Genomic DNA, 25,526 nt, shown 5'->3' on the forward strand with positions numbered 1-25,526 from the left:
TTATGCATCCCTGATGTTCATCAAAGAGATAGTTCTTGATGGGTTCAAGTGCTATGAGGAGAGGACTGTGGTTGCAGGAATTGACTGCTCGTTCAATGCAATAACCGGGATGAACGGATCCGGAAAGTCGAATGTGCTTGACGGGGTTTTGTTTGCGCTTGGGCTTGAGACTGCTAAGGCGTTGCGTGCAGACAGCCTGAAGGAGCTTGTGAATGTGCACAGGAGCGAATGCAGGGTGGACGTTGTGTTTTGCAACAAGGAGAAGGGCAGAAGCCCGCCGGGATATGAGCATTGCGACGAGATCCGGGTTTCGCGGACGATTGATGCGGATGGAAGAACGAAGCACTATGTGAATGGCCATGTGTGCACACAGTCTGGGCTGAGTAAGTTCTGTATGTCGATGGGGCTGCAGTCGCGAGGAATGCTGTCGTCTGTGGTGATGCAGGGGCACATAACACGAATTCTGAGCATGAAGAGTGACGACTTGAAGAATTTTGTGGGAGAGGCGGCAGGAACAAGGTGTTACGAGAGCGAGAAGGAGAAGGCGATGCAGGCGATTGAAAAGAAGGAGGCGAAGCTGAGGGATGTCAGCGAGATGCTGAAGAGGAGGATTTCGCCGTTTTATGGCAAGCTGCGTGAGGAGCGCACAAGGTATGTTGAAAGCAGGGATGTTGATGAGAGGAAGAAGCGCCTGGCGGATGACTTGGATGAAGTGTGCTATTTGATGTGCATGTGCGATGCGGAGTGTGCAGTTAGAGGGCTGGTAGAGTATGTGGAGAAGTATGGCGGTGGAGCTGGACGCATTGAGGAGAATGAGAGGATAATTGAGAGGATGAGGAGAATGGATGAAGAAGGGGATGTGATGTGGGCCAAGGCGGCGATGGATGAGGAAAGGCTTAAGATTGAAGGGATGAAGCGTAAAGGAGTGAAGGAGATGATGATCAGAAAGGAGGAGGAGCTTGCAGCAATGAAAGAGATGAGTGCAAAATATGACATGAATGAGCTGATTGCGAGGGAAAGTGTGCTGGTTGAGAGTCTTGGAGATGTTGATGCAGGGTTGCATGATGTGGTGAGTAAGGCTGAGGAGCTTGCGAGCTTGAAGCGCATGAGGTCTAAGATTGATGTTGAGCTGAGCCTGATGGGAGAAGTGTGTTTTTGCCAGGAGAGGCTGGAGGAGATTGAAAGGCTGAGGGTTGATGAGGATGAGATGGAGAAGATGCGGAAGAGATTGTATGGGATGAGGTCTCGGATCAACTATCCGTTTATTGAAGGAGTTTTTGGAACGGTGGATGAGAATTTTGAGATATGCGACATGAAATACTTTGAGGCGATATGTGTAGCGATGGGAGGCCGGGGGAAGTATGTGATAACGTGCGATGAGAAGGTTGGAGGGAAGGTGCTGAACGGAGCTGATAGAAGTGTTAGTGTGATACCGCTTTCGAAGATCCGAGCGAATAGAAATGATGAAGGAGTGGAGAAGGCGATTAGGATGGAGAAAGGGATATGGGCGGTTGATCTGCTGCGATTCGATGGAAGTGTGCGGAAGGCGATTGAGTTTGTGTTTGGCAATTTTTTTGTATTTGAGGATGGGGAAGTAGCAAGGAGGGTATGTTTTGAGAAGAAGGTGATGTGTGTGACGGTTGATGGAACAGTGTATGACCCGCGTGGGATGGTGAGCGGAGGAAGGAATGTAATGAGGGTAGATGTGGTGCGCAGGAAGGAGATTGAGGAGATTGAAAGGGAGATTGGAAGGATGGCAATGAACAAGCTGAGGTTTGATGAGCTGCGAAACGAGTATGAGGAAGTTCTGAGGATGAAGGAGGCTGATGCACGAAGGAGAATGCTTGGAGAGGAGAAGAAGAAGATTGATGCAAGGATGAGTGTGATATCTGATGTGTATGGGGAGAAGATTGACATTAGGAATGAGCTGAAGGCAGTGAGGGAGAATATGATTATAGCGAAGAGAGAGATGAATGAGACGAAGAGGATGAGTGATCGCAAGAGGGAGGTGAAAGAGGAGATAAGAATGCTTGAGGAGTTGAAAATGAAGAATGAAGAGGAGACGAGGGTATGCGAGCAGAGGATATGCGAGTACCAGAAAATAGTTGAAGGATATGAGGAGAAGATGAGTATGAAGATTAGGAATGATGGTGAGATAGAAAGGCTGGAGGAAGAGAACAGGGGGCTGAACAGGGAAATAGGAAGGATGAGGAATAAGATAATGAAAGCATATGGAGAGCTAGAGAAGATGATTAAGGAAGTATGCAGTGAATGGGATGTTTTTGATGAAAGCATGATGGTTGAGAATGGATTGAAGAATGCTATAATGCGGCTGGGGCTTGATGAGAGGTATTTTTGCATACGGAGGATTAGGATGGATGAAGAAGGGAGGCGAAGGCTTATGGAGAAGAAAAGAGTGATTGGCGAGGAGCTAGTGAAGCTTGGAGGAGTGCGGCGAAGCACTATGGATCCGTCCAACTTTGATTTGCTGGAGCGGAACGAGCTGATGGTTGAGGATCTGCAGGAGAAGATATGCAAGTTAGAGAAGGACAAGGCAGCAATTAGTGAGAGTGTGATGAAGCTTGATGATCTTGGACTGAATGAAAGGCAAAAAGCATTTAGGCATATTAACGGACGACTTGGGAAATTTCTTAAGTATTTTATACCTGATTCTGATGCAAGGATTGATGAGGAGGCAGGGGAGTATGTGCTGAGAGTGAAGATTGGTAGTTGGAAGGAGTGCTTGGAGGAGCTGAGCGGAGGGCAGAGGTCTCTTGTGGCGTTGAGCCTGATATTTTCGATGCTTGCATACCGGCCGTCGCCATTCTATGTGTTTGATGAGATAGACTCTGCGTTGGATCTTAGCCACACACAAAGTATTGGGGAGATAATACGGAATGAGTTTGGAAATGCACAGTTTCTGGTTGTGTCTTTGAAGAACGGGATGTTTGACAGTGCAAACAGCATATTTAAGGTGTTTATGCAGGATGGGAAGTCGAGGATATGTAAGATCAAGTGACGAAATAAATGTTTTGTTGATTCTATGCTTGTGATAGCAGCACCCTCATGGATGGAGTGATAAAGAGTAGTGCAAGGATTGATCTTGAGGACAGCGACAGCCACAACTACACCCATGAGTCTGATACATCTACAGAGGATGGAGGAAATGATTATGGATATGGAAATGAGGGAATGGCCGAGGCATCAAGCTCTTTTGAGAGGTTGAAGAACAGTGCGGCGGGCACACTGCAGCAGAGGTCTGGATGGATTTTCCTGGGAGGTGTTGCTCTACTGCTTGTTGCCTTTTGCACATGGAAGATTGAAGTGAGCATGAAGGCCAGGAAAGGAGATGTGATTATGGTAAGCTTGAGCAATTTTTTGTTTTTGTGTTCTGGAAGCGTTTTTCTGTTTATTGCATTGAACTTTTTGATATTCAAGATAAGCTTTGCAGGTCTAAAGAGATCGAACAGTCTAAACACATTCTTTTACTACACAAATGAGATTTCGGAGCATATTTCTGCAGGTATTATTTTTATCACCGGTATTGTAGTGGTGTTTCTTAGGGACAAGGACTACTGCATGAACAACGCACAGGGGCTTGACTTGTTCTTTGGTGATCTGTTCAACTGCTTTCTTGTTGCTACGGTGATGCTTGGGGGAGTAAGGGTATTCCACCGGGCGATTTCGATGAACTTCAACTATTCGGTGTATATAAGAAGGATACGAAGGGTGTTGCTTGAGGATGCATTCATAAGTCTGCTTGCAGGCATGGATGGCAAGCAACGAAGGCCTGCTAAGCCCAGGATTGGTGTGTCTGGGGAGATGGTGTGCAAAAGCGATGCAATCAGTTCGATAAATGAGTACCTAGAGGATTTGTATGAATGCAATGAGCATGTGGATGATCTTGGGCTTCCCAGGAAAAGGGTGATTCTGAAGGAGTTCCAAAGGCTGATGCGCCGATCGAGTGTTTCCCGAGGAAACATGATGCAGGTTTCGCAAAGGCTGAGGAGCAGGGCAAACAGCAAGGCAAACAGAATGGTTGGCAGGGACGGAAGGCTTGGGCCGATGTCTGAGCTGTCACTGTATTTTCAGAAGCCCGAGATATTCAGGTTTTTAATGAAGGAGATTGGAGTTGATGAGGACTACAGATTCAGCAGAGGGAGCTTGACGGAGTTTATTGAGAAGAGCTATAGAGAAAGACACATTCTGAGAGAGAATCTTGAGCACATGAACTCGGCAGTCGATAAGGTTTCGTTTGCGTTCAAGCTGATGATAGGCGTGCTTGTGATGGCAATGCTTTACATCAAGGCAGGAGGGGAAGGAATAACAACGATTGGAGTGATATCTGCATTTTTTGGAACGCACTTTATTTCGAACTCGTTTTCATCGAGTGTGATAAGCAGCATTATTTTTCTGTTTTTCATTCATCCGTATGACATTGGAGACCGAGTGTTTATAACGATGGACAATGCTGAGGAGAATCTTGTGGTGTCTGAGCTGAATGTGTTCTCAACGGTGTTCTACAGGTGGGATGGAACGTACATAACAATACTGAACACGGTTCTGGCTCAGAAGGCAATTCGGAATCTGCGGAGGAGTGGGATCATGGCGGAGTCGCACAAGATCCAGATCAACAGCAGAACCAATCAGAAGAAGCTAGTGAGGCTGAAAGAGCTTATAGACGACTTTGTGAAGAGCCATCCCGAGGATTATACCGAGTATACGATGCTGAATCATGAGTGCATTGAGGACTCGTCGAAGCTCCACATGAAGGTCTATATGCAGTACAAGAGCAGCTGGCAGAACTTTGAGTTGTATCTGAAGCGCAAGACAAAATTTCTGTCGTTTCTGAACAGGGCAATGCAGGGATTGGAGATCGAGTACATGCTTCCGACAAGAACGATTTCTCTGAAGAATGTATAGCAATAAGAAGAGTGCTTGAGTAGCCAAAATAGAGCAGTTGGGATGTGGAGGCCCCTATGGAGAAAATACCTTGGATAGAGAAGTATAGGCCGAGGAGATACACAGACTTAGTTTTCAGTGATGACATTCACCACAAAGCATTGGAATGGATGCGGGAGTATCCGAAGCATGGAAGGATGCTCTTACTGAGCGGGCCTTCTGGGATTGGCAAGACGTCTCTTGTTTATGTTCTTGCAAACATTTTTGGACTGAATGTTGTTGAGTTGAATGCAAGTGCAAGCATGGAGTGGATTGACAAAGCATTGGGGATGAGCGGAACGATCAATGGCAAGAGGAATCTTGTTTTGGTGGAGGATGTGGAAGCTGGTGCTATGGAGAGTGTGGAAAGGCTTGTCTCATTGGTGAGTGCTTCGCATCCAATAGTTGTGACGTCTAATGATGCATGCCTGAAGGGAGTATACACTGTGAATGTAAAGAAGCCTGGGATTGATGAAGTGAAGAAGGCAATGGAGAAGGTCTGTGATGGAGAAGGGATTCTGGTTGATGGCAGTGTTTTTGAAATGATGATGGAAGACAGTGGAGGAGACTTGCGAGCAATAACAAACCATATACAGATATGCGGAAGGAAAATGATGACGAAGACGAGCTACATGAGCATCAAGAAGAGTATGTGCTTGCATCCGTACAAGATTGCGGAGAATGTGTTGTCTGGAAGGCTGAGGTGGCAGGACTATGAGGAGAGTTATTCTGAGTGTTTGATGGGAGTGTGTCACAGCTCGTATCCGTACAATACAAGTGTTCTTGGTGTGATTGCAGATATTTGTGGGGATGTATCTGTTGCAGATGTGCTTCCCGAGGGATTAAGGCATTTATGCATGCCAGGATATGCAAGATGCTGCAGCAGGAATGCAGAGATAGTAAAGCCTGAATGGTGTAAGGATCCCAAGCCAAGCGTTATTGATGAGATGGTTATGCCGTATTTTGCGAGGTATGAGCTGAACAACCTAAGCGGTAGAAGGATGCAGCATGCCAAAGCAATAGCAAAGATGTATAATGTGAAGGATCTGAGGATTAGAGACGCTGAAGCGATGGCTGTGGGTAAAAACGAACGGAATGGAAGGTTCAGATTCCGTTACAAAAGTGGGAGTTCGTCTGCAGTAAAACGAGATATTACTGTGTGTGAGCTGATGGAATGCTGATTGAATTGCGTACTTTGAGATACGCTGAAATATTGTGGATTATCATCGGATATTTGATTTATTCTGGAATAAGAGATATAGCAGTCTTGCTAATTCGTCCGGATTTATGATAGACTTGTGATACAGAGCAAGCAAGAAGTTGATTGTTTCTGGATTGTCTTTTTCATGGCTGGCTATGTGCTCGATGTCTTGCATAATGGTGTTTGTGTTTTGATGTATTCTGAGTGTGTTCCACTTTGCCATCAGAGCATTTAGGTCACGGTTTTGAGTACGGTTGATGTTCTTGCAGAGCAAGTGGCTGAGTGCAGAGTTGTTGTGTTCACATACATTGCTGATGTTCTGTTCTGCCAGGCACAGACCTGTGTTTTGCCTGTGCAAGTTTCTGTTTCGTTTGTAGCCTGTGGATACATAAAAGATGTTTTTGTGATGCATAGCATATGGTTTTTGTATGTGATGCTCATCTGTGCTACATACTGCTGTTTTTGTTAGTATGGATGATTCGTTGTCTACAGTGCATCCGTAGCCCGAATGAATGCGGTTTATGTGGAATGCCAACGAAGCGATTGTTTGGAATTTCTTGAAGCAAAACACACAGCAGCATCCGTGCACAATGTATGCAAGCTTGTCCAAGGATGGCTGGATGATGCATTCTCCGGGTTGCATGTGCTCTTGAGAATCGAAATCTGCCCAATTGTAGTGGATATTGCACCGTGAATTATGCTTACTCTTGATGTTTATGTGATTAATGATGAGCTCGTACGAGGAGCAGTCCTCTAACTGGTATAAGTATGTGTCTTGAAAGAGTACAAGCTCATGCATTCGAATGTGCTGGTTTCTTAGTAAACTGCATCCATTGAAGCAGCAGTAGAATGCTCTGTATGGAGCTTCTGGATTATCCATGAACATATAAAGCACTGTTGTATCAAAACATGTAAAGTGAGCAATTCTAGATGCATTTGTGTCCAAAGCAAAGTATGTTTGATTGCATGCAGCTGTTGTCTCAAAGCATATTCTGGCCGTGATGCCACGATTCCATTGGTATCCTCTGACAATAAACCTTGATGTAGGATGCACAACGCTGGCTTTTGCAGATATTGCTTGGATGTACGTGATTGAGCATTCATTCTGGCAATTGTGGTACATAGTGGACGTATTGCCTGAGCAATCTGTGCATTGAAGTGGAAATCCATGCATCTGCCTTTCCATCACTGCTGGAAGCATTCCAAGGCTGTTTTCCACAATCCATCCAATCATCCGAGGAAAACAGCTCAACAACAAAAACTTTATTAAACATTTGCCTTAGCAATTTCTACAATTGATAAATGACAATCAATGAGGAGGCGATTCAGGAACAATAGAAAATAGACTCTCGTTATCCGAATACACCCCAGGACCTGGATTCTCGATGTTTTTATTGTAGAAATGGCTATACACGCTCTGAGCATTCTCAAGTTTCTTCAGAAGCTTTCCGTTTTCAATTTCCAGCTCTTTAAGCCTTGAATCCTTGGCCTTTGCATCATCGGACATTCTTTTGTTCCGCTCCTCTAGATCCTTTGCCTTACTCCTAAGCGCATCAAGCTCTACTTTAAGCTTCTTGCTGTCTGACCGAATGTCCTTTGTTCGCTCTTCATTTTCTGCAGCTGTGCTCTTCATCTGTGCAATTTCATCCATGTATTTCCTGATTATCTCGTTGGCTGTGCCTATTTCATTCTTCAGTTTTCTATTTTCTTCATCGATTTCCTGTGTCTTTTCAGCAAGACTTGCATTCTTTACATCCTGGAGCTTTAGCTTTTCAAGATCATACTGCAGCCTACTGTTTTCCTTTTCAAGCTCATATATCCTGCTGTTTAGCTTGCCAAGATCCTCGCTGCTTGCTTTCATGCCTTCTATGAGCCCTGTGTTCTCCCTCAGCAGCTTGTCTGCCTTCTTCTGTGCCTTTGCAAGCTCTTCTTCAAGATACCTTGTCCTATCCTTTGCATCACGCTCATAGCTCTTGCACTTCTCTCTCAGCATCTCATTTTCCTTGATCAGCCTTATGTTGTCAGACTCCATCCTGCTCAGGATGTCTCCCAGGTACTGCTTGTAGTGCGACTCGTCAGGCTTTGAAAACTGTAGCTCGAGCCGCACAATGTTCCTGAACTCGTCCTTCTCCACAAACACAAACCTGTTTGTTTCTCTTGAAAATATCCCGCTCAACCTTCCATTTTGTAGCCCATGCAGCATTTTCACCAACGCATTTACAAACCTGTCGTAATCAACAATAATGTCCTGTTCCCTCTTCATCACATAGAAATCGCTTGGAGATATTGCATTTAAGTAGAATGTAAATATGTCCCGGGTGTCTATCAGGCGTATCTCGACTCCGTCGTCTCACATTTCATCTGCCATGGAATCTCTTCGCTTGGGCACGTTATTGGAATCTTGCCCGAAAATATCGACTCCCTCATTCAGGGCTGTGCCTGGGCATTGGAATATTCGCCAATGCACCGTGCTGCATGCAAACGCCGTTGAGCTTCACTGGCCCCCATATGAACTCAAGAAGCATTGAGCTGCTACAGAACATCGGCATGGCTGTTTGCCACCTGGGCATAGAGACGCCGCAGGTGGTTGCAATAGGAGCACAGAGCAGTGGAAAGAGCAGTGTTCTTGAGCAGATCTTGCGAAGAGAGCTTCTTCCACGCGGAGTAGGCCTTGTGACACGGTGCCCAATCGTACTGCACATAAGAAAAAGCATAGATGGTGTGGAAAGCGTGCAGTTTGATCACATCGAGCATCAGGTGCTTGACTTTGCAGCTGCACAGGCTGAAATAGCAAAAAGAATGGCAGAGATGTGTGGCAGCAACAAAGGAATCAGTGAAAAGCCGATTGTGGTGCTTGTTAGGCTAAATGGAATGCTTGAAATGACGCTCATTGATTTGCCAGGGCTTGTCAAGGTGCCCAGCGGTGATCAGCCCGACGACATTGAGGCACAGGTTGAAAAAATCGCACTGAGCTATGCAGTCAAGGAGTCATCGGTAATACTCGCACTGGTCAATGCAAATGCAGACATTGCAACGAACGAAGCACTAAAGATTGCAAAGAAAGCCGATCCGCAGCTGAAGAGAACACTAGGAGTTGTAACCAAGATGGATCTCATGGACGAAGGCACAAACTGCATGGATATATTGGCCAACAAGCACCCAAAGCTAATGCTTGGATATGTTGGTGTCATTAATAGACGCCAGCAGGACATTGCTGATGGCCTGAGCATCCAAGACACGATATCTAGGGAAATTGCGTATCTCAAAAGGAATTCTGTGTATTGCCAGATGTATCCGCGCATTGGATCTGACTATCTCATCCAAAGGCTGAACGAAATATTCCACAATATGGCAATTGAAGCAATACCGAGAATCAGAGCATCAATAAGAAACAACATATGCGACAAGAGCCAGAGGCTTCAGGAACTTGAAGCGGACGGTGTACCGACCGATGCAAAGACATTGATTATGCTGCATCATCAAGCGGTGCTTGGGATATTCAGGGATGTTGAATGCACACAGAGAGTGTTTGTGAAGCATCAGTCTGGGTTTCTTGAGGAGCTTAAAGATGTGTTCTACTGCAGCAGATATGCGGTATGCTTTGATAACTTGCATGCACGGCTGAAAAGATCGTCGTATCTGTTTGTGCCTGAGGCTGTGTTCCATGATGTGGTGAAGATAAATATAGCAAAGATGTGTGAGATGTACGTTGGAAAGATCGAGCACATTGTGAAGAGGATGATTGATGAGGTTCAGTCAATATCGAGCCCGCGATTCGAAGAGCTCACGGCCATGCTGAACCAAAGAATTTGCGAATGCATAGAAACACAGCACGCAGAGATCAATGCCGCCGTGCGTTTGTATGGATTGATCCAAGCATCGCATGTAAATGTTGACCATCCGGATTTCGATAGAAAAGGAATCATAGAAGTGATTTTGCGAAGGACATCCAGGAATGAATTTGGTCTGCTTAGCATGCTCAACAGTAACAAGGATACATATGCAGACAACAAAGGATTTGAAGTAAAACTGCTGAAAGAATTGGTTACTGCATATCTCTTGGTTGTAGAAAAAGAACTGAGAAACTATACAAGCAAGGCGGTTCATTACTACTTCTGCGATTACATCGGCACAGAGGGATTGGGAATAATGCAAGGATTGCAAATAGATAGCGCTTTGCTTACAGAGCATCCCGAAATCGTTGAAGAAAGAAGCAGAGTCAGGGAGGAATTGAACATGCTGAAGCATTCGCTCTTGGCTATAAACGGCATTTCAAGACACAATCACAAATAAATTCAATCATCACCAATTGCAAATGTAAATCTCACAATACAAATAGCACAAGCATTTATTATCATCTTCTTACTGTGCCAATCCTGAATCTCTTGGATGCAGTTCAAACTCCATGGCAATTATCTCTGCAATTCTTCTCTTTGAGCTCTCCAACGAGTTGCTGTTGTCAATTATATAATCACACTTTCTTTTAATTGAGCCAAACTCATCATACAGGCGCATTCTTCCTTCAATCTCATCACGCCTCTTTCCGTTCATCCTTGCATTCAATCTTTCATAAGCAACATCCTTCCTGCAGTCAATATACACCACCACAAACCCAGGATACTTCTCCTTGCAGTGCAAAACACCATTATATTCCAGGTCAAGCAGAAGCCTGTCCTCAGCAGTATCTATCTGCGAAGCTGAAGTTCCGTAGTAGTTTCCATTGTACTCAGCATACTCAATGATCTTACCATCATGTATCATCTCCTCAAATACATCCTTTGCTGTGAAGAAATACTCTACTCCGTCCTCCTCTCCTTCCCTCGGCATCCTTGTAGTGTGTGATATGCAAAACCTAAACGGAAAGGCCGCAAGAACATATCCAACAATCGTTGACTTTCCAGATCCACTTGGGCCCGTAAGCACAAGATGCTTATCAATCCCAGGCATCAGGGCTTCAGATTAATCAAACAAAACCATTCTTAAACTTGCAAACACAACACCTACTTTATTCATAAAGCCCGTCATCATTCAGATCCCTCTTCTTCTCAAATTTCCTTATGTCAACCTTCATAGATCTTGCAAACGCCTCATATCTTTCAATCTCCTTCTCAGACACACTACGCCTTGCCGTCTTCATTGCCTGCACAAGATGGTCAGGCCTGAGGTACGGAACCGGATCTTCAACTTCCATCATCTCAGACCCTTTCCTTTTCTGCTCAAGCTCATACTCAATCGTCTCCCTGATTGCCAGCTTACATGCTCTTTGGCAAATCTCCGAAAGATCCGCTCCAGAAAACTTATCCGTGGCCTCTGCAAGCTGTTTTAAATCAATCTCCTGTGACAGCGGTGTCTTCCTCAGCGTGGCCTTCAGAATAGACAGCCTGCTATCAAGATCAGGCAGCGGAATATACACTAGCTGGTCAAGCCTTCCTGGCCTCGTCAATGCACTGTCCAATTGATCAGGCCTGTTCGTTGCGCCTATCACAAATACATTCTTCTTCTGGTTGATCCCATCCATCTCAGACAGCAGCTGGTTCAGCATCCTGTCAGTAACTCCGCTGCTTCCATCATTCCCCGTCCTTGCCTTCGCAATAGAGTCTATTTCGTCAAAAAACAGCACACACGGCGCCGCCCCTCTTGCCCTTGCAAAAAGATCCCGGATGTTCGACTCAGATTCCCCAACCCACATCGAAAGAAGTTCAGGCCCTTTGATCGAAATAAAGTTCGCCTTGCATTCAGTTGCAACAGCCTTCGCAAGAAGCGTCTTTCCACACCCAGGCGGCCCATAGAACAAGACTCCTTTTGCTGGCGTCATCCCAAACTTGATAAACTTCTCGGGATACTCAACAGGATACTGCACAGTCTCTCTCAGCTCTCGCTTCACCATCTCAAGTCCTCCAATATCTGTCCATTTAACATTTGGAGATTGTATAACAGTCTCTCGCAACGAGCTCGGGTCCGTATGCTCAATTGCATACTTGAAATTATCATTGGTCACCTTCAGCGATGCAAGAATCGACGCATCAATCTTTTCGCTATCAAGATCAATCTGAGGTAGCTTTTCTCTTATCTGCTGCAGCGCGGCCTCACTGCATAACGAAGCAAGATCGCTTCCACTAAACCCATGCAGCTCCTTGTTGATTGCCACAAGGTCAACAGACTCGTCCATCTTCATGTTCTTCGTATGGATCCTCAGTATCTCCAGCCTTCCTGTCTCGTCAGGCACCCCAATCTCAATCTCCCTGTCAAACCTTCCGTATCTTCTCAGTGCCGGATCAATCGAGTTTGGCCTGTTTGTTGCTCCAAGTACAATCACATTGCTGCGCGACTTCATCCCGTCCATCAGCGTCAGCAGCTGGCTCACAACCCTCTTCTCAACCTCTCCTTGCGACTTATCTCTCTTCGGTGCAAGCGCATCAATCTCATCAATAAAAATAATCGACGGCGAGTTCTTCTCTGCCTCCTCAAATGCCTTCCTCAGGTTCGATTCACTCTCCCCCGCCATCTTCGACATAATCTCTGGCCCATTGATCAGGAACAGAAACGCACCTGTCTCGTTCGCAATTGCCCTTGCTATCAGCGTCTTTCCTGTTCCTGGCGGTCCATACAGCAGTATTCCTTTCGGAGGCTTCACTCCTATCCTCGAGTACAGCTGGGAATGCCTCAGCGGAAGCTCAACCAGCTCCCTTATCTTCGCCATCTGTGTCCTGCACCCCCCCACATCGTCGTACCCAACCATGTTGAACTCCTTCTCAACATCCTCCCTCGATATCATCTCGTCGCAGTACACAGATGTCATCGACGTCACAGATCCGTGCTTAATGTCCATGTCCTGCGCATCAACCATCTTCGTCACCTTGAACTCCACCCTTCCTATCCCAGAGCTGATCCCATATATCGATCCTATTGTAAGAGGCATAAAGTTAAAGTCAAGAAACGGCTTCACAAACTCATCAAATATGTTTCCTCCAATAGTCTCTGCCGTGTCCCGGATCGGAAGAAAGTTCAGCTTGCTCACCACCGGTATGTTCTTATCAACCCTGTACAGCTTCACCGTGTCCGTTATCCTCACTCGCAGATTGAATCTACCGTCACGCATCACTGCAATATGCCTTGGCGGCACACACTCAAGCGCAACCGTGCTGAATATTAGCTCCGCCTTCTTCTTCCCCAGCATCCTGACATAGTCAGACTCAAAAAGCTCCAGCTCATTAAGTGTTGCTGGATTCAGCCCCACCTGGTACGTCCTAAGGCTCTCACAGCCCTTGTCGCAAACTATCAGCGTATTCTTCGTCTTCGACTCAAGAATGGCCGTAGAAAGGTCCTTCTCATCAAACGCCATTGCCATGGGGGGCTGATCTGTTTTGTTTTTATGCTTGTTTCTGCAAACAAACATCACCTTACACCTTGCATTCAGGTTTTACAATCCCATGATGCTCACTGTGCATTAAATATCCATCATGCTTACAGCATCGTACCCATCGGTCATTCATAAATGTGGGCACCTGCAATTCACATCCAATTGAGATCTCCACCAATCACACATCACAGCACAATCCTCTGCATCATATATCTAGCCAAACACCCTCAACCCAATGGAGCTATGCATAGGCGTGATGGCTACTGCAATCCAGATCGCACTACTGCTTGCATATACATACTCAAACAGGCATGCACGATATCTACTGTATTTACCTCTCAACACTGTGTCGTTGGTATCATACTTCATGCTGCGCAGTTTTGCTACCAGACACAATCTTGATCTTCGTGCAAAGGTGCTTTTGAGAATAGTGAAGCTCTATGGATGGGTTGTTCTGATGTACACAACTGTTTCTGTCTCTGCTCCAGAGCACGACCATGGCGTTTTTGTGGTTGGCACTGCACTTCTTGTGGCAGACCTTATCAGGGCGTATCTTTATGAATCATCCAAAAGAAGCTTTGAAAACAAGATACTCACGGGTAACTTCTGCGACATCCTTAGGCTTGAGAAATACATTGTGCATTCCACAGAAGGGTCATCAGCAGCAGAGCTTGGCGAAGACATGACAAGTGATCGGTACTTTGCAAGAGGAAGGCCAAAGGCATTTGCAATCGACGAGCTGTTTGCGCTGTGGAGCGATCAAAGCAAGTGCGACGAAAATGACTCAGAAAGCGATATGAAAGAAGCAAGTGTGCAGGGACAGCGAAGACATGGAGGAAAAGTTTCCATCCTGCCAGAGATGCATGAGTATCCATGCCGTGCAAGAGATGCATGTGCATGGAACCTTGAAGTAATCCAGAAGGTTGATCTAACATCCGATGAAGTACTTGCCGAGAAAATGCAAGTGAGGCAGCCATGCGAGGGCATTCCAACTACAACCAACGAATCAGAGCCTAATGTCAGTGCGAAGGATATTCTGCTTGAGATAAAGAAGAACACAAAAAAGAAAAAGCCGTGCAGGCCAGGGCTGATCTCTCCCAAGTCGCTTGCCGTGCATTTTGGAGAGACACATTCGCAGATCATGTACAGGCTGATTGCATTCAGAAGAGGAGACGAGATGAACTACGACATGTTTAAGGAAAACGGAAGACAGATCAATGGAGAGCGAGCAAACCTATTCACAACAATTGCAGACAACAAGAAATTGCTCAATGTTGTATGGGCCACGCTTGTTATCATAGAGATTGTTGTTGCATATGTGATAGTGTTTATGTACATCAAGGCACAGCCGCTGCTTCTTGAGCTTGCGGTTCCAATGATCATTCTTCCTGCATTGCCTGTGATCAAGATGGCTGTTGAGTCGTTTCTGTTCATTGTGTATACGCATCCGTATGATCCTGGTGACAGGGTGCATATCGACGGAGAAAACATGATTGTCAGAGAAATATGCCTATTCAACACCACGCTTGAGCGTTGGGACGGAATGGTTGTGATAATGCCGAATCTTGTGATACGTGAGAAGGCGATTCTAAACATCCGGAGGTCGCGATCGCAGCAATGGAAGCTGTCTGTGCTTGTGTCGTCAAAGACGTGCGATAGGAAAATACAAATACTCAAGGACGTGATCAGGACGTTTGTTAATGAGGACAGGTCGTATACCACGGCCAGCGTGAATGTCTCGGAGATTATCAACTCAAGCTATATAAGGCTTGAGATAATTGTGAAGCACCTGATGAACTTCCAGAGCGGATTTTTTATGTGGAGTAACCACACTAAGTTCGTCAACATGCTGCTTACTGCACTGCACATGCTTGACATCAGGTTCAATCCCTTGGGCAAGGAGATTGCTTCGGCAGGCATTGGTGCACCACTAAACACACCTGTGTGTTAAGCTGCTGAATCAAAGGCACGTGCATTAAATGATTGAATATTTGTTTCTGGTGTTTGGTGTTGCATTAATAGGAGAAGCAGCGATTGGCCGATGATACACATATGTTTTGAAGAAGAGGCTTTGATTTGTCGAATAAGCTCTCAAGCATCCTGCAAGGAATAAAGCACAGGCACATAGTGCCCCGAATGGAAGAGTTTTCAAAGACTCGAAGCAGAAGGGAGAAATTATCCAAGCCTCTTCTTCCTGAAGACATTCCCAGGAGGGCCGAAGAGGCCAGCCTGGATGTTCACGAGAGGGATGTCGAGGAGTTCTGCAATATTTTGGATATTCAGCCCAGGAGCGGGGTGTTTTTCTACATCCGAATCCCAGGCCTGATATTCGTGGGTGCTCTGGCCGGATACTTGATAGGAAAGTTCAACTTCAGTGTTGTCAATCTGTTTTTTGTTGGATATGCGATTTTCTTTGTGTATAATAGAAAGATCGACAGGTTTACTCGGAGCCTCAAGTCGTTGGTGTACCATAATGCAAGGAAGGAAAAGGCCAGGAACAATGGAGAGACTGTTGAGTGGCTTAACTACATTACTAGGAAGATGTGGGAGGTTGCAGAGCCTGTTGTTTCTGCACAGGTGTATCAGAACGTGAACAATGAGCTATTAAAAGTCACACCGCCGTTCCTGAATGGACTGAGGCTGACTGAGTTTACACTTGGAAGCCGCTCTCCGATTGTGGAAGGAGTTTCCTACATCAACATGGAGGGGCATGCACTTGCTGTGGAGATGGAGGTTGCGTTTATACCTCTTGAAGCAAGCAAGGATGTTGTAAGGTATCTTGAGGGAGACCAGAAGAACTGGAACTCGAAGATCCAGCTGTCTGCTAGAGTCGGTACAAAGAATGGAATAGGGATCAATCTTCCGATTCTTGTCAAGGAGCTGTTTTTCAAGGGGAAGATTAGGATTGCTGCGAATCTGTTTTCAAAGAACGTGTTTGTCAAGGATGTTGAGGTGTGCTTGATGGACATGCCTGAAATTGACTTTACTCTTGTTCCTCTGAAGACGGTGGATGTGATGGATGTTCCTGGGCTGAGCAAGTGGATTAGGAGCATTATTGGGTCGGCGCTGTCCTCAACGATTGTGAACCCGAATTCGATTGTTGTTGATGTTGACAAGATATCGAAGGATAAGGGCAAGACCATCGGGGTGGTGTGTCTGCAGATTCTTGATGTTGAGAATGATGGGGATGAAAGGCTGCAGGCAGAGATCGATGTTGATGGCCGTGTAGGGTACCAGACAAGATATGTCGGAGGGCGGGGGATTGTGTACAACGAGCACTTTTACATTCCGATTGAGAATGTGGACTCGAGGATTGGAATATCTCTGCGAAGTGAGTCGAAGAGCACAAGGAGAAGAAGTGGATCGATTTTCCTGAGGAATCTACCGCTTGGAAAGATCGAGGAGTTTTCAAGGAACGGAATGTACGATCCCCGAAGGACATTCTTCAGCAAGGCCAGGCTGATAAGGGATGAGCAGACGTATTCGTTTGCAAACACGAACATGCAGTTCTATCCACTGCAGGAAAGACGAAGCAACAGCGGAGTAGTGAAGATGACGCTTGTTGGAATCGAGGATCTGCAAGGCAACAAGATGTCAAAGACATCGATGTATTCTACTTTCTGCACGGTAATAGTGTCACCGATCAACAGGGAGGAGTCGAGCATTCCGATTGGATTTGTTGAGAACACGGTGAATGTAAGTGCCTTGATGATGAGCGGGATTATCGACACAAGCGGAGGAATGATTTCTGGGATTCTTCCTGGGCTTGAGACAACGAGCACAAGGCTACTACCATCATCAAAAAGCACGTTCTATGTGTTTGAGTCGAAAAGGATATTTGCGACGAATTCCCCGCTGTACAACGAAAGCTATGTGTTTTTCTGCAGGGACATACAGGTGGATGTGGTTTCTGTGTGTGTGATGAACGACAAGACAAACGAGGTAATAGGCCGAGTTTCGATTCCTGTGAAGGACATACACTTCAACAAGAAGGAGAAGTACAAGCTGAATGATGCACAGAGCGGAAGGATGGAGCTGGAGTTTTCGATTGATTATGTGGACATGATTGACAAGGCAGCCAGGTTTATAGACTACGAAAGGGTCATGAAGGTTTCTGTTGACTCGATGAGTGAGAAGGGAGTGTATTATGCAATTGTTGAGACGAACACGGATTGCTTCAGGATGGAGACATTCACGTCTGTTCTGCCTGTCAAGAGGGCGGTGCATGTTCCTGTGCAGAAGCGCGACAGCATGAAGTTCAGGCTGTACAAGGAGACAATTAATGGAGATGTATTCATTGGAGAGGACACAATAAGCTGCGGCGACGAAAGCAGGGTGGAGGCGCTTCTTTTTGACGACCACATCAGTCTAACACTCAAGATCGAGAGTGAAGAGCTTAGAGACTATACGGGTGCGCCTGAGGATAAGGAAGGTATTAAGGTTGTGCAGGCCAGATTCGGGAAGTTCCACGGAGCCAACAACCAAGAGATGTTTATTGAGTTCAGGAGCAAGTATGGGGTTATCAAGGCGTCTGGGTTCACCAGAAGCGGAGAGTTGAACGATGTGTTTACGTTTGTGTCTGGGGCAGAGGAGATATATGCGGTTGTGAAGAGTGGAAACCAGTCCTCGAATGCAATTGCAGGGAGGTGCATGATTCCGAAGAGGATGCTTAACGAAAGGGTTGTTTTGAACGAGGCAGGGCTGTCTGTTGACATGGAAGTGCAAATCCAGGGGTGCTCGTACAAGCCGGAGTCCATGCTCAAGAAGGGATATCTTGAGGTGTATATCAAGAGTGGAAGGGATATCTGGCCAGCAGCACAGGGCAGCTCTGTAGATACGTACTGCAAGATCCTGATTAATGAAGCAAAGGTGTACTCGACAAAGCCTGTGCGGAAGAGCACGAATCCGGTCTTCAGTGAATCGTTTATTATGGAGATAGACAAGACGAAGGATGTCCTTGGAATCCAGATATGCGACTATAATGTGTCTGAGCGGAACTCGCTGCTCTGCTATACGGAGTTTTCTCTGCACAACCTAGTCGAAGGCTTTAGCGAGATGGAGCTTGAGATGTTTGATGCAAAGACGTTCCGATTGATAGGCTCTAGTGTTTCGATTGGATTCAATTTCTGTACAGATCACAAGAGTCTCAGCATCAAGAAGCGAAGTGTTTTTGGCGATCTGTTTGGATTCTGAGCAGCATGCACAGTAGTATTGTGTGGTGCCTGTATTCCAGAATGCAATGCAGCTTGTGTGGAGGGGTTATTCGGTGGTTTGTGACTCCTGGGTGAGCATTTGACTGAACGTGTAAAGGTTTATGCCTGATTCTGGAAATGCATTCATGATTGCCTGTATGTATTCTGGCTTGCATGAGATTCCGATGCTTTTGAATACATTGTGCATGTCTTCTGCATCCAGTTGCTGTTTGTTTGATTTGTTCCACATGTTGAAGACATAGGTTGTTGTTGGTCTTCTGTGAGCAAGCGACCAAAGAGCAGTGCTGAATTCTGCTCTTGTTACTGTTTTTGAGAGGCCTTGTGTTATCTGTGCAAGCTGATCGGTAGTTGTGTCGATGAATACTGTGTGAATAAACCACTCTAGTTCTCCAATTGTCATTTCGCTTCCGTCGGCCACCAGACTGTATATCTGATCGGATGCATGCATATGTGTGTCAGCCATTGCAAGGGTGGGATGCTTAACAACGTAGCGTATGCTTCAGATCAGACGTGCCTGCATTTTGTGGATTGTGTGGGCATACACATAGCATCATTGGAGAGCTGATGCCACTGGCACATGTTGATACATCACAGAATTCACTGATACATCACTCACATCGCAATTAACTCTGCAATCACGCATTTATGGCGAATGCAGCCCATATGCTTGGGATACTGATATATATTAATTAAGATTGCATGTGCTGATCACACCTCGCAATCAGCATTCATGCTATAAGATTGCCAATGCAGCATGCTGTATCTCTGCAGCATATCTGTCAATAAATCTATATATGGAAAAAACATCTGTGTTCTTGCTGCTTTGCATTATAAATATCTGGATGTTGCCATTTCCAATGGTTAGAAAGACACTTTGCTTCGTGGCGACGATTGCGAGCATTGCAGCTGCATCAACGGAAGGCGGGTTCTTCATCACACAGGACGTGCTGGAGAGAATGGCCGGGGCAGGCCCTGTGAACGGAGTATACACTCTGCAGCAGACAAACAATGGCAACTTTGTGGTCAGCAACGACACAAAGACTGCTGTTACGCAGAATCAGGGAACGATGGAGTTTAAAACAGATGTTCCGTATGCAACACCGCTGTATGCACCTACTGCGAATGAGGTCAATTATGCAACAGAAGAGGCTATCTGGTCACAAGAGGTGAGCAGGTATGAAAGCCAGAACCAGAACCCAAGCACGTTTGTGCCGATTGCTGCGCCTGTGGTGCCGGTGGGCGACAAGGAAGGCACTGCAACAAAGCCGATTGCGACAGCCGATGCGAAGAAGGCTGCTACTGACAAGAAGAACGCTGTAGATACAAAGAAGAAGGGTGTAAAGAGTGGAGTGGCGCTTGGTGCGCTTGGTGCGATGGCTGTGTTCTCGATGATGCTGTAAATAAATTCTCCTTCAATCAAAGCTGTTTGTGTTGTTGTGTATGCTGTGAATCTGTGAGTGGCGCTTGATTGATGCCTGAGCCGCTCTTGTAGTACATAATGCACGCATGGATGCACAAAAAATGTTTGCTTGTACCCCAGACAAATGGACAAGTGTATGGATGCGAAGTACACGTGGGATCAGGAGCTGAACGAGATTAGCATCCTAATGCCTCTGCCTGAGAGCTTTGATGCAAAGCGTGTTGTTGTGGAGGTGATTGGAAAGAAGATTGTGATCAACAATGGGCAGGAAGCAGTGGTTGAGGGAGAGCTTTTGCACGAAGTAGATGCTTCGAGTGTATGGTGGACGGCTGATGGAAGCATGATTAATGTTGGCTTGTCGAAAAGAAGGAACGAGTGGTGGAGCAGCCTGTTGGTTGGCTCAGACGAGATTGATGTGGAGGATCTTGCAGAAAACAGGCATGCAGACATAGACATGCTTGATCCCGAGGCAAGAGAGGTTGTTGAGAAGATGATGTACAACAAGGGAGACCAGAAGTAGTGGACCGTGGAGTTGATTAATTAAAGACCTGTGTTGGATTCTGTGTTTATGTATGAGTGGGTGTGTAAGGAAGTATTTGAAAAAATATATGCAGGAAGGGTGATGATGGAGAAGGAGATTAAGAAGATTATGGAACAGGAGACTGCACGAGTGAAGTGCCTGAGTTTCCACCCCAGCAAGCCTGTGCTTGTTTCTGGACATCACAGTGGATCTCTGAAGGCCTGGGACTATCAAATGAATGTCTGCATTTATGAGTTTCTTGACCACGATGGGTCTGTGCGTGCGGTTCAATTCCATCCGCATGGAGACCTGTTTGTGAGTGGAGGCGACGACAAGGTGATTAGGATATGGAACTATACTGAGCGGAGAATAACGAACCGGCTGCATGGGCACGATGACTTTGTAAGGTCTTTGGACTTCCACCCGACAAAGCCGTGGATATTGAGTGCCTCTGATGACCAGACAATAATGGTATGGAACATGATGACGGGAAAGCTTTTAGCGACGGCTCGAGGGCACAGCCACTATGTGATGAGTGCAAGGTTTCTTGGAGAGGACATGATTGTGAGCGGGTCGCTTGACCAATCGATCCGTGTCTGGGACTGCAAGGGATTGAAGGAGGGAGGCAAGAAGAAGAGCACGCTGTTGCCGGATATTGTAGTGAAGCAGATAGTAGATGGGCATGAGCGAGGAGTGAATGCAATAGCGATTGGAGAAGGAATGTTTGTGAGTGGAGGAGATGACCGGGACATCAAGTGCTGGGAGTGGTCTGAGACGTCTGTGTGGGAGAAGGAGACGATGTGTTTCCATCAGGGGCCAGTGACAGGGTTGTTGTGCAGTGAAAGCGTTGTTTTGAGCACGGGGGAGGATGGGCTGTTTTCTGTATTTGATGTAGAAAGAAGGAAGTCGGTTGAGTACCGGGTTGATGGACGGTATTGGTGTGTAGCATCGAAAGGGGATGTGTATGCAGCAGGGCATGACTCTGGGCTTGAGGTATATATGTGCAGTGAGCCAAAGGCCGTATGCAAAGGGGAAGCAGGAGTGTACTATGTAAAGGAGTGGAAGGTGTATCTGAATGACTTTAAGGCCGAGAAGGTTGTTTACAAGACGAAAGAGAAAGTTGAGAGCATGTTTGTATCTGGGGAGTATTTGCTTGTACGGTATGCAGAAGGATTTGAGGTTGTAAAGAATGGGGAGGTAGTTTTGTCCGAGTCTGGCGAAGCAGTTTTTGTGGAGCCTGAGAATGGCCATGCAATATTGGTTGTGAAGAACGGAGATGGAGTTTATGAGATGAAGGTTGAGGGAGGAGATAAGAGGGCGATTTCAACGGCGGAAGGAAAGCTGTTTGGAGGGAGTAACGGAAGGTTCTTTATGGTTAACGAGAGGAATGTGGGCATGTACACAACAGATGGGGCTGTGAAGAGCATCGGGGTTCCATTTAAGCCAGTGAATGTGGTTTGCTCAAAAGACCGAGTGGCGCTTATTGGGACAAACGATGTATGTGTGTGTGAGGCGATGCTTGAGGCAGTGAATGCAGTGAATGAGATGGCAACTATTCAAGGAGGGTTTTTCCATGGGGAAGTGTTTGTGTACTCGACGCTGAGGCATCTGAAGTATGTTTTTGAGGACAAAGGGGTGCTGAAAAGTGTTGAGAAGTGTATTTTGCCGTTTTCATTGGAGGAAGGAAGCATGTTGTATTTTGTTACTGACGGAGGAATTGAGTGCATGGAGGTTGACCTGACGGAGATTGAGTTTAAGAATGCGGTGCGGCAAGGGGACGATGTGGTAGGGATGATTGAGGGGGGGGTGCTTCCGGGAATGGCGCCTCTATCGTATCTTGTCGGACAGAAGAAAGGTGCAGTTGCACTGCCGTACATCAAGGACGGAAGACAGCGATTTGAGCTGTGTCTTAGCGAAGGGATGCTGGATGAATGCCTGAGCTATTGCATAGAGAGTGGGGACATGGGAGTATACAGGAGGTTGGCAGAAGTGGCGGTGCGTAAGTGCAGAGTAGATATTGCAGAGAAGTGCTATGAGAGCCTGAAGGAGTGGAATATGCTGTTTATGCTGTATGTGTGTTCGAAGGAAGCTGAGAAGATCAGGAAGCTTGCAGAGAAGGCGGATGAAAGCACACGCGGGATGGCAAGGATGTATATGGAAGATCTAGAGTATTTTGAGGAGGCAGGAGTGATAGGCAAGCGGAGGAGTGATGGATGCAGAGACGATAGAATGGTGGCTATGAAGGATAGGGCAAAGGATGAGGATGTGCGGAGTTACGTGGAGAGATTGAGCGGAAATGAAGAAATAGAGGCTGTGGATGAGGATGGAATGAAGGATGAGCAGATATTGGAAGAATTGAATGAGTTTATGGATGAAAACGAAAGCACAAGTGAGGATAGCGATGTATGTGCAGAATTAGAGAAGCTTGAGGTGTGCAGCGAGATTTTTGATGAGTCAGTGCTTAGCATGCACGAGATGAATGAGGATGAGAAGAGCATTGATGAGATGATGGAGAATGGATTTGAATTGACGACGGCAGGGAAGTTTAGTAAAGCAATTGAAACATTCCGGCTATGCATTGCAAGGATGGCATCTGAGATGGCGAGAAGAGAAGAGAAGGATGTGTACTGTGAGGAGAGGCGAGTGGCTGGCGCATATATATCTGGTCTTATTGTTGAAAAGGCAAGGAGAAAGATGGAGGATCCACTGGAAAGTATTGTGATGGCAATGTATGTGGCTTCGCTGCCGCTGAGGAGGGAGCATCATAATCTGGCAGCGTCTACGGCGATTGCGGTATTGAGGAAGAATGGGAACTTTGGGCAGGCCAAGGAGATTGCTCTGTTGCTAGGAGCAGATGGAGAGAGCAGTAAGATTGTGAAGAAGGCGATTGAGGATAATAATGTGAGTAATGAGTATGAGATTCCAGCAGGAACGTTTTGTCATGATGTTCTTGGGATGAGGAAGAATAGCAAGCAATGCAGGATGTGTTTTGTTGATAGCTCCGAAGAAGGATTGTGTAGCAGTTGCGAGATTGGAGTGGTTGAGTGAGCTTTGAAGAGCAAGCAAGCTTATATACTGAATAAAGGATTTGGTTGTCTGTGCTGGAATAGTGATTGTGATTGTGATCTTGAACCCTGAAATGCATGTGAATGAAGAAATGGGGGGAGTGAAGAGTGCAGGAGCGAGCAGCTTTATTGGTCTACCTCAGGAATTGATTCCAAAGATATTGATGCATCTTAGCCTGAAGGATGTGAAGAGAGTGATGAAGAGCCATTTGGTTCTTTATGAGAGGATGAGAAGAGACATGATTCTGTGGAGATGCTTTTCATCAAAAGAGCATTTGAGCATTGCAGGATGCATTGAGGATGCAAAAAACAGATACACTCTGGTGAGAAATGTGTCGAAGGCACGTGATGAGCGTAGTATAGACTTTGGAACAAGCCAAATGGACATTACGCACATACAGATGGGCATGGGCAGAGTTGTGTGCTCGTCGGATGACCAGACAATAAAGATGTTTGGAACAGATGGAAGATTGATCAAGACGCTGATTGGGCATAAGGGAGGAGTCTGGACATTTATGTTCAATCAGAAGCATCTTGTGAGTGGTAGTATTGATAAGACAGCCAGGATATGGGACATGTGGACAGGCCACACGGTTTGTGTTCTTGTTGGGCACAAGTCCGTAGTCCGATCGCTGAAGATCTGTGGGAATTATATTGCAACTGGAAGCAGGGATTCGGAGATAAGGATCTGGAGTTTTGAGGGGCTGTGCCTGAATGTGCTTAAAGGGCACACGATGAGTGTTAGATGCATGGATATGAATGAAACGTATCTTGTGAGTGGGTCGTATGATGGGAGTGTGGCACTATGGAACTACAGAAAAGGAAGGCTTATACGCCATTTTAAAGCACATACGCTTAGAGTGTATTCTGTGTGCTTGGAGGGAGAATATGTTGCATCTGGAAGCCTTGACTCTACAGTGAATGTGTCTAGAGTGGATGGCAAGCTGCTGTGCACTCACAAAGCTCATCAGTCGCTAGTTATATGGCTGAAGTTCGTTGAAAATGGTCGATATTTATTGAGTTCCGGAGCAGATGGAATTCTGTGCAAGTGGGATGTTGTCGAGAATGCTCTTGTGTACAAAATTGAGGAAGACGGGCACATAACGGCACAAGCAGTAATGGAGGATCTACTGGTGATTGGAACAAGAAAAGCGGTGAAGATATACGATCTGAAGAGTGGAGCTTTTGTAAGGACGCTTTTCTCAACGCCTTCACTCATAAGCAAGGTAGAAGTGCTTGAAAGATGTATATGCATTGGATATTACTCTCAGTTTGGAATGTGTAGGGTTGTTGTATTCAACTATTGAGGATTAAATGTTTTGAATAAATGGAGGAGTGTGTGAGTCCCTATGAAGCAAGAGGCAGAGGGCATGATTACCAAGGTTATGTACCATAAGCTGGCAAACAATGCATTGGAAGTGTTGTCTGAGAGACTTGAGGACGAGCTTATTGATGCAGAGCAGGACTACAAGGATGGGAATCTCCAGGTAAAGATACAAGGCGTTGGAGAGTATGTGTTCAACAAGCAGCCATACACAATGCAGATATGGGCATCGTCTCCAATAACAGGCCCAAGGAAGTTCGATCTTGGCAGAGACGCATGGATAGATCCAAGAAGTGGAGTATCTCTGCAATCATACATGGGCAGGGAGCTAGAAAGGATCAATATCAAGCAGAAACAGACAGGTGATGATCAGCAGTCAAAAGAAGTTGCTGATGTACAATCCTGATGTTGAGCTGTTCAGATGTGCACAAGTAAATAGATTCAACAAATTCAAATTCTTTAATCATCATGAATCGCCATTA

General features: G+C 45.9%; 16 protein-coding genes across 16 annotated transcripts; 11 read left to right on the forward strand and 5 right to left on the reverse strand.

Annotated features, from left to right (window-relative positions):
* Positions 1-13: 13 nt before the first annotated feature.
* HK407_01g01050 (putative structural maintenance of chromosomes protein) lies at positions 14-3,019 on the forward strand (the record flags this gene model as incomplete). Its single annotated transcript, XM_060420107.1, has 1 exon — positions 14-3,019. One exon carries the CDS (start codon positions 14-16, stop codon positions 3,017-3,019), a length of 3,006 nt encoding a protein of 1,001 aa, XP_060277669.1.
* Positions 3,020-3,066: 47 nt separating this feature from the next.
* On the forward strand, positions 3,067-4,923 carry HK407_01g01060 (putative mechanosensitive ion channel protein; the record flags this gene model as incomplete). Its single annotated transcript, XM_060420108.1, has 1 exon — positions 3,067-4,923. One exon carries the CDS (start codon positions 3,067-3,069, stop codon positions 4,921-4,923), a length of 1,857 nt encoding a protein of 618 aa, XP_060277670.1.
* Positions 4,924-4,979: 56 nt separating this feature from the next.
* HK407_01g01070 (uncharacterized protein) lies at positions 4,980-6,122 on the forward strand (the record flags this gene model as incomplete). Its single annotated transcript, XM_060420109.1, has 1 exon — positions 4,980-6,122. The coding sequence occupies one exon, from the start codon at positions 4,980-4,982 to the stop codon at positions 6,120-6,122; it is 1,143 nt and encodes a 380-aa protein (XP_060277671.1).
* A 42-nt stretch (positions 6,123-6,164) lies between these two features.
* On the reverse strand, positions 6,165-7,376 carry HK407_01g01080 (uncharacterized protein; the record flags this gene model as incomplete). The annotated part of the gene is made up of 1 exon (XM_060420110.1): positions 6,165-7,376. One exon carries the CDS (start codon positions 7,374-7,376, stop codon positions 6,165-6,167), a length of 1,212 nt encoding a protein of 403 aa, XP_060277672.1.
* Positions 7,377-7,451: 75 nt separating this feature from the next.
* HK407_01g01090 (uncharacterized protein) lies at positions 7,452-8,405 on the reverse strand (the record flags this gene model as incomplete). The annotated part of the gene is made up of 1 exon (XM_060420111.1): positions 7,452-8,405. One exon carries the CDS (start codon positions 8,403-8,405, stop codon positions 7,452-7,454), a length of 954 nt encoding a protein of 317 aa, XP_060277673.1.
* Positions 8,406-8,650: 245 nt separating this feature from the next.
* Positions 8,651-10,435, forward strand: HK407_01g01100 (dynamin; the record flags this gene model as incomplete). The annotated part of the gene is made up of 1 exon (XM_060420112.1): positions 8,651-10,435. One exon carries the CDS (start codon positions 8,651-8,653, stop codon positions 10,433-10,435), a length of 1,785 nt encoding a protein of 594 aa, XP_060277674.1.
* Positions 10,436-10,504: 69 nt separating this feature from the next.
* Positions 10,505-11,089, reverse strand: HK407_01g01110 (guanylate kinase; the record flags this gene model as incomplete). Its single annotated transcript, XM_060420113.1, has 1 exon — positions 10,505-11,089. One exon carries the CDS (start codon positions 11,087-11,089, stop codon positions 10,505-10,507), a length of 585 nt encoding a protein of 194 aa, XP_060277675.1.
* A 58-nt stretch (positions 11,090-11,147) lies between these two features.
* Positions 11,148-13,490, reverse strand: HK407_01g01120 (AAA ATPase; the record flags this gene model as incomplete). The annotated part of the gene is made up of 1 exon (XM_060420114.1): positions 11,148-13,490. The coding sequence occupies one exon, from the start codon at positions 13,488-13,490 to the stop codon at positions 11,148-11,150; it is 2,343 nt and encodes a 780-aa protein (XP_060277676.1).
* A 247-nt stretch (positions 13,491-13,737) lies between these two features.
* HK407_01g01130 (uncharacterized protein) lies at positions 13,738-15,453 on the forward strand (the record flags this gene model as incomplete). The annotated part of the gene is made up of 1 exon (XM_060420115.1): positions 13,738-15,453. One exon carries the CDS (start codon positions 13,738-13,740, stop codon positions 15,451-15,453), a length of 1,716 nt encoding a protein of 571 aa, XP_060277677.1.
* Positions 15,454-15,638: 185 nt separating this feature from the next.
* On the forward strand, positions 15,639-18,695 carry HK407_01g01140 (uncharacterized protein; the record flags this gene model as incomplete). The annotated part of the gene is made up of 1 exon (XM_060420116.1): positions 15,639-18,695. One exon carries the CDS (start codon positions 15,639-15,641, stop codon positions 18,693-18,695), a length of 3,057 nt encoding a protein of 1,018 aa, XP_060277678.1.
* Positions 18,696-18,761: 66 nt separating this feature from the next.
* Positions 18,762-19,178, reverse strand: HK407_01g01150 (uncharacterized protein; the record flags this gene model as incomplete). The annotated part of the gene is made up of 1 exon (XM_060420117.1): positions 18,762-19,178. The coding sequence occupies one exon, from the start codon at positions 19,176-19,178 to the stop codon at positions 18,762-18,764; it is 417 nt and encodes a 138-aa protein (XP_060277679.1).
* Positions 19,179-19,572: 394 nt separating this feature from the next.
* On the forward strand, positions 19,573-20,115 carry HK407_01g01160 (uncharacterized protein; the record flags this gene model as incomplete). Its single annotated transcript, XM_060420118.1, has 1 exon — positions 19,573-20,115. The coding sequence occupies one exon, from the start codon at positions 19,573-19,575 to the stop codon at positions 20,113-20,115; it is 543 nt and encodes a 180-aa protein (XP_060277680.1).
* Positions 20,116-20,259: 144 nt separating this feature from the next.
* Positions 20,260-20,655, forward strand: HK407_01g01170 (uncharacterized protein; the record flags this gene model as incomplete). The annotated part of the gene is made up of 1 exon (XM_060420119.1): positions 20,260-20,655. The coding sequence occupies one exon, from the start codon at positions 20,260-20,262 to the stop codon at positions 20,653-20,655; it is 396 nt and encodes a 131-aa protein (XP_060277681.1).
* Positions 20,656-20,703: 48 nt separating this feature from the next.
* On the forward strand, positions 20,704-23,703 carry HK407_01g01180 (putative WD40-repeat protein; the record flags this gene model as incomplete). Its single annotated transcript, XM_060420120.1, has 1 exon — positions 20,704-23,703. One exon carries the CDS (start codon positions 20,704-20,706, stop codon positions 23,701-23,703), a length of 3,000 nt encoding a protein of 999 aa, XP_060277682.1.
* Positions 23,704-23,794: 91 nt separating this feature from the next.
* Positions 23,795-25,027, forward strand: HK407_01g01190 (uncharacterized protein; the record flags this gene model as incomplete). The annotated part of the gene is made up of 1 exon (XM_060420121.1): positions 23,795-25,027. One exon carries the CDS (start codon positions 23,795-23,797, stop codon positions 25,025-25,027), a length of 1,233 nt encoding a protein of 410 aa, XP_060277683.1.
* A 42-nt stretch (positions 25,028-25,069) lies between these two features.
* Positions 25,070-25,450, forward strand: HK407_01g01200 (frataxin; the record flags this gene model as incomplete). Its single annotated transcript, XM_060420122.1, has 1 exon — positions 25,070-25,450. The coding sequence occupies one exon, from the start codon at positions 25,070-25,072 to the stop codon at positions 25,448-25,450; it is 381 nt and encodes a 126-aa protein (XP_060277684.1).
* Positions 25,451-25,526: the final 76 nt, after the last annotated feature.

This window comes from Ordospora pajunii, assembly GCF_021821965.1.
Source record: "Ordospora pajunii strain FI-F-10 chromosome Unknown Cg_01, whole genome shotgun sequence".
NCBI lineage: Eukaryota > Fungi > Microsporidia > Ordosporidae > Ordospora > Ordospora pajunii.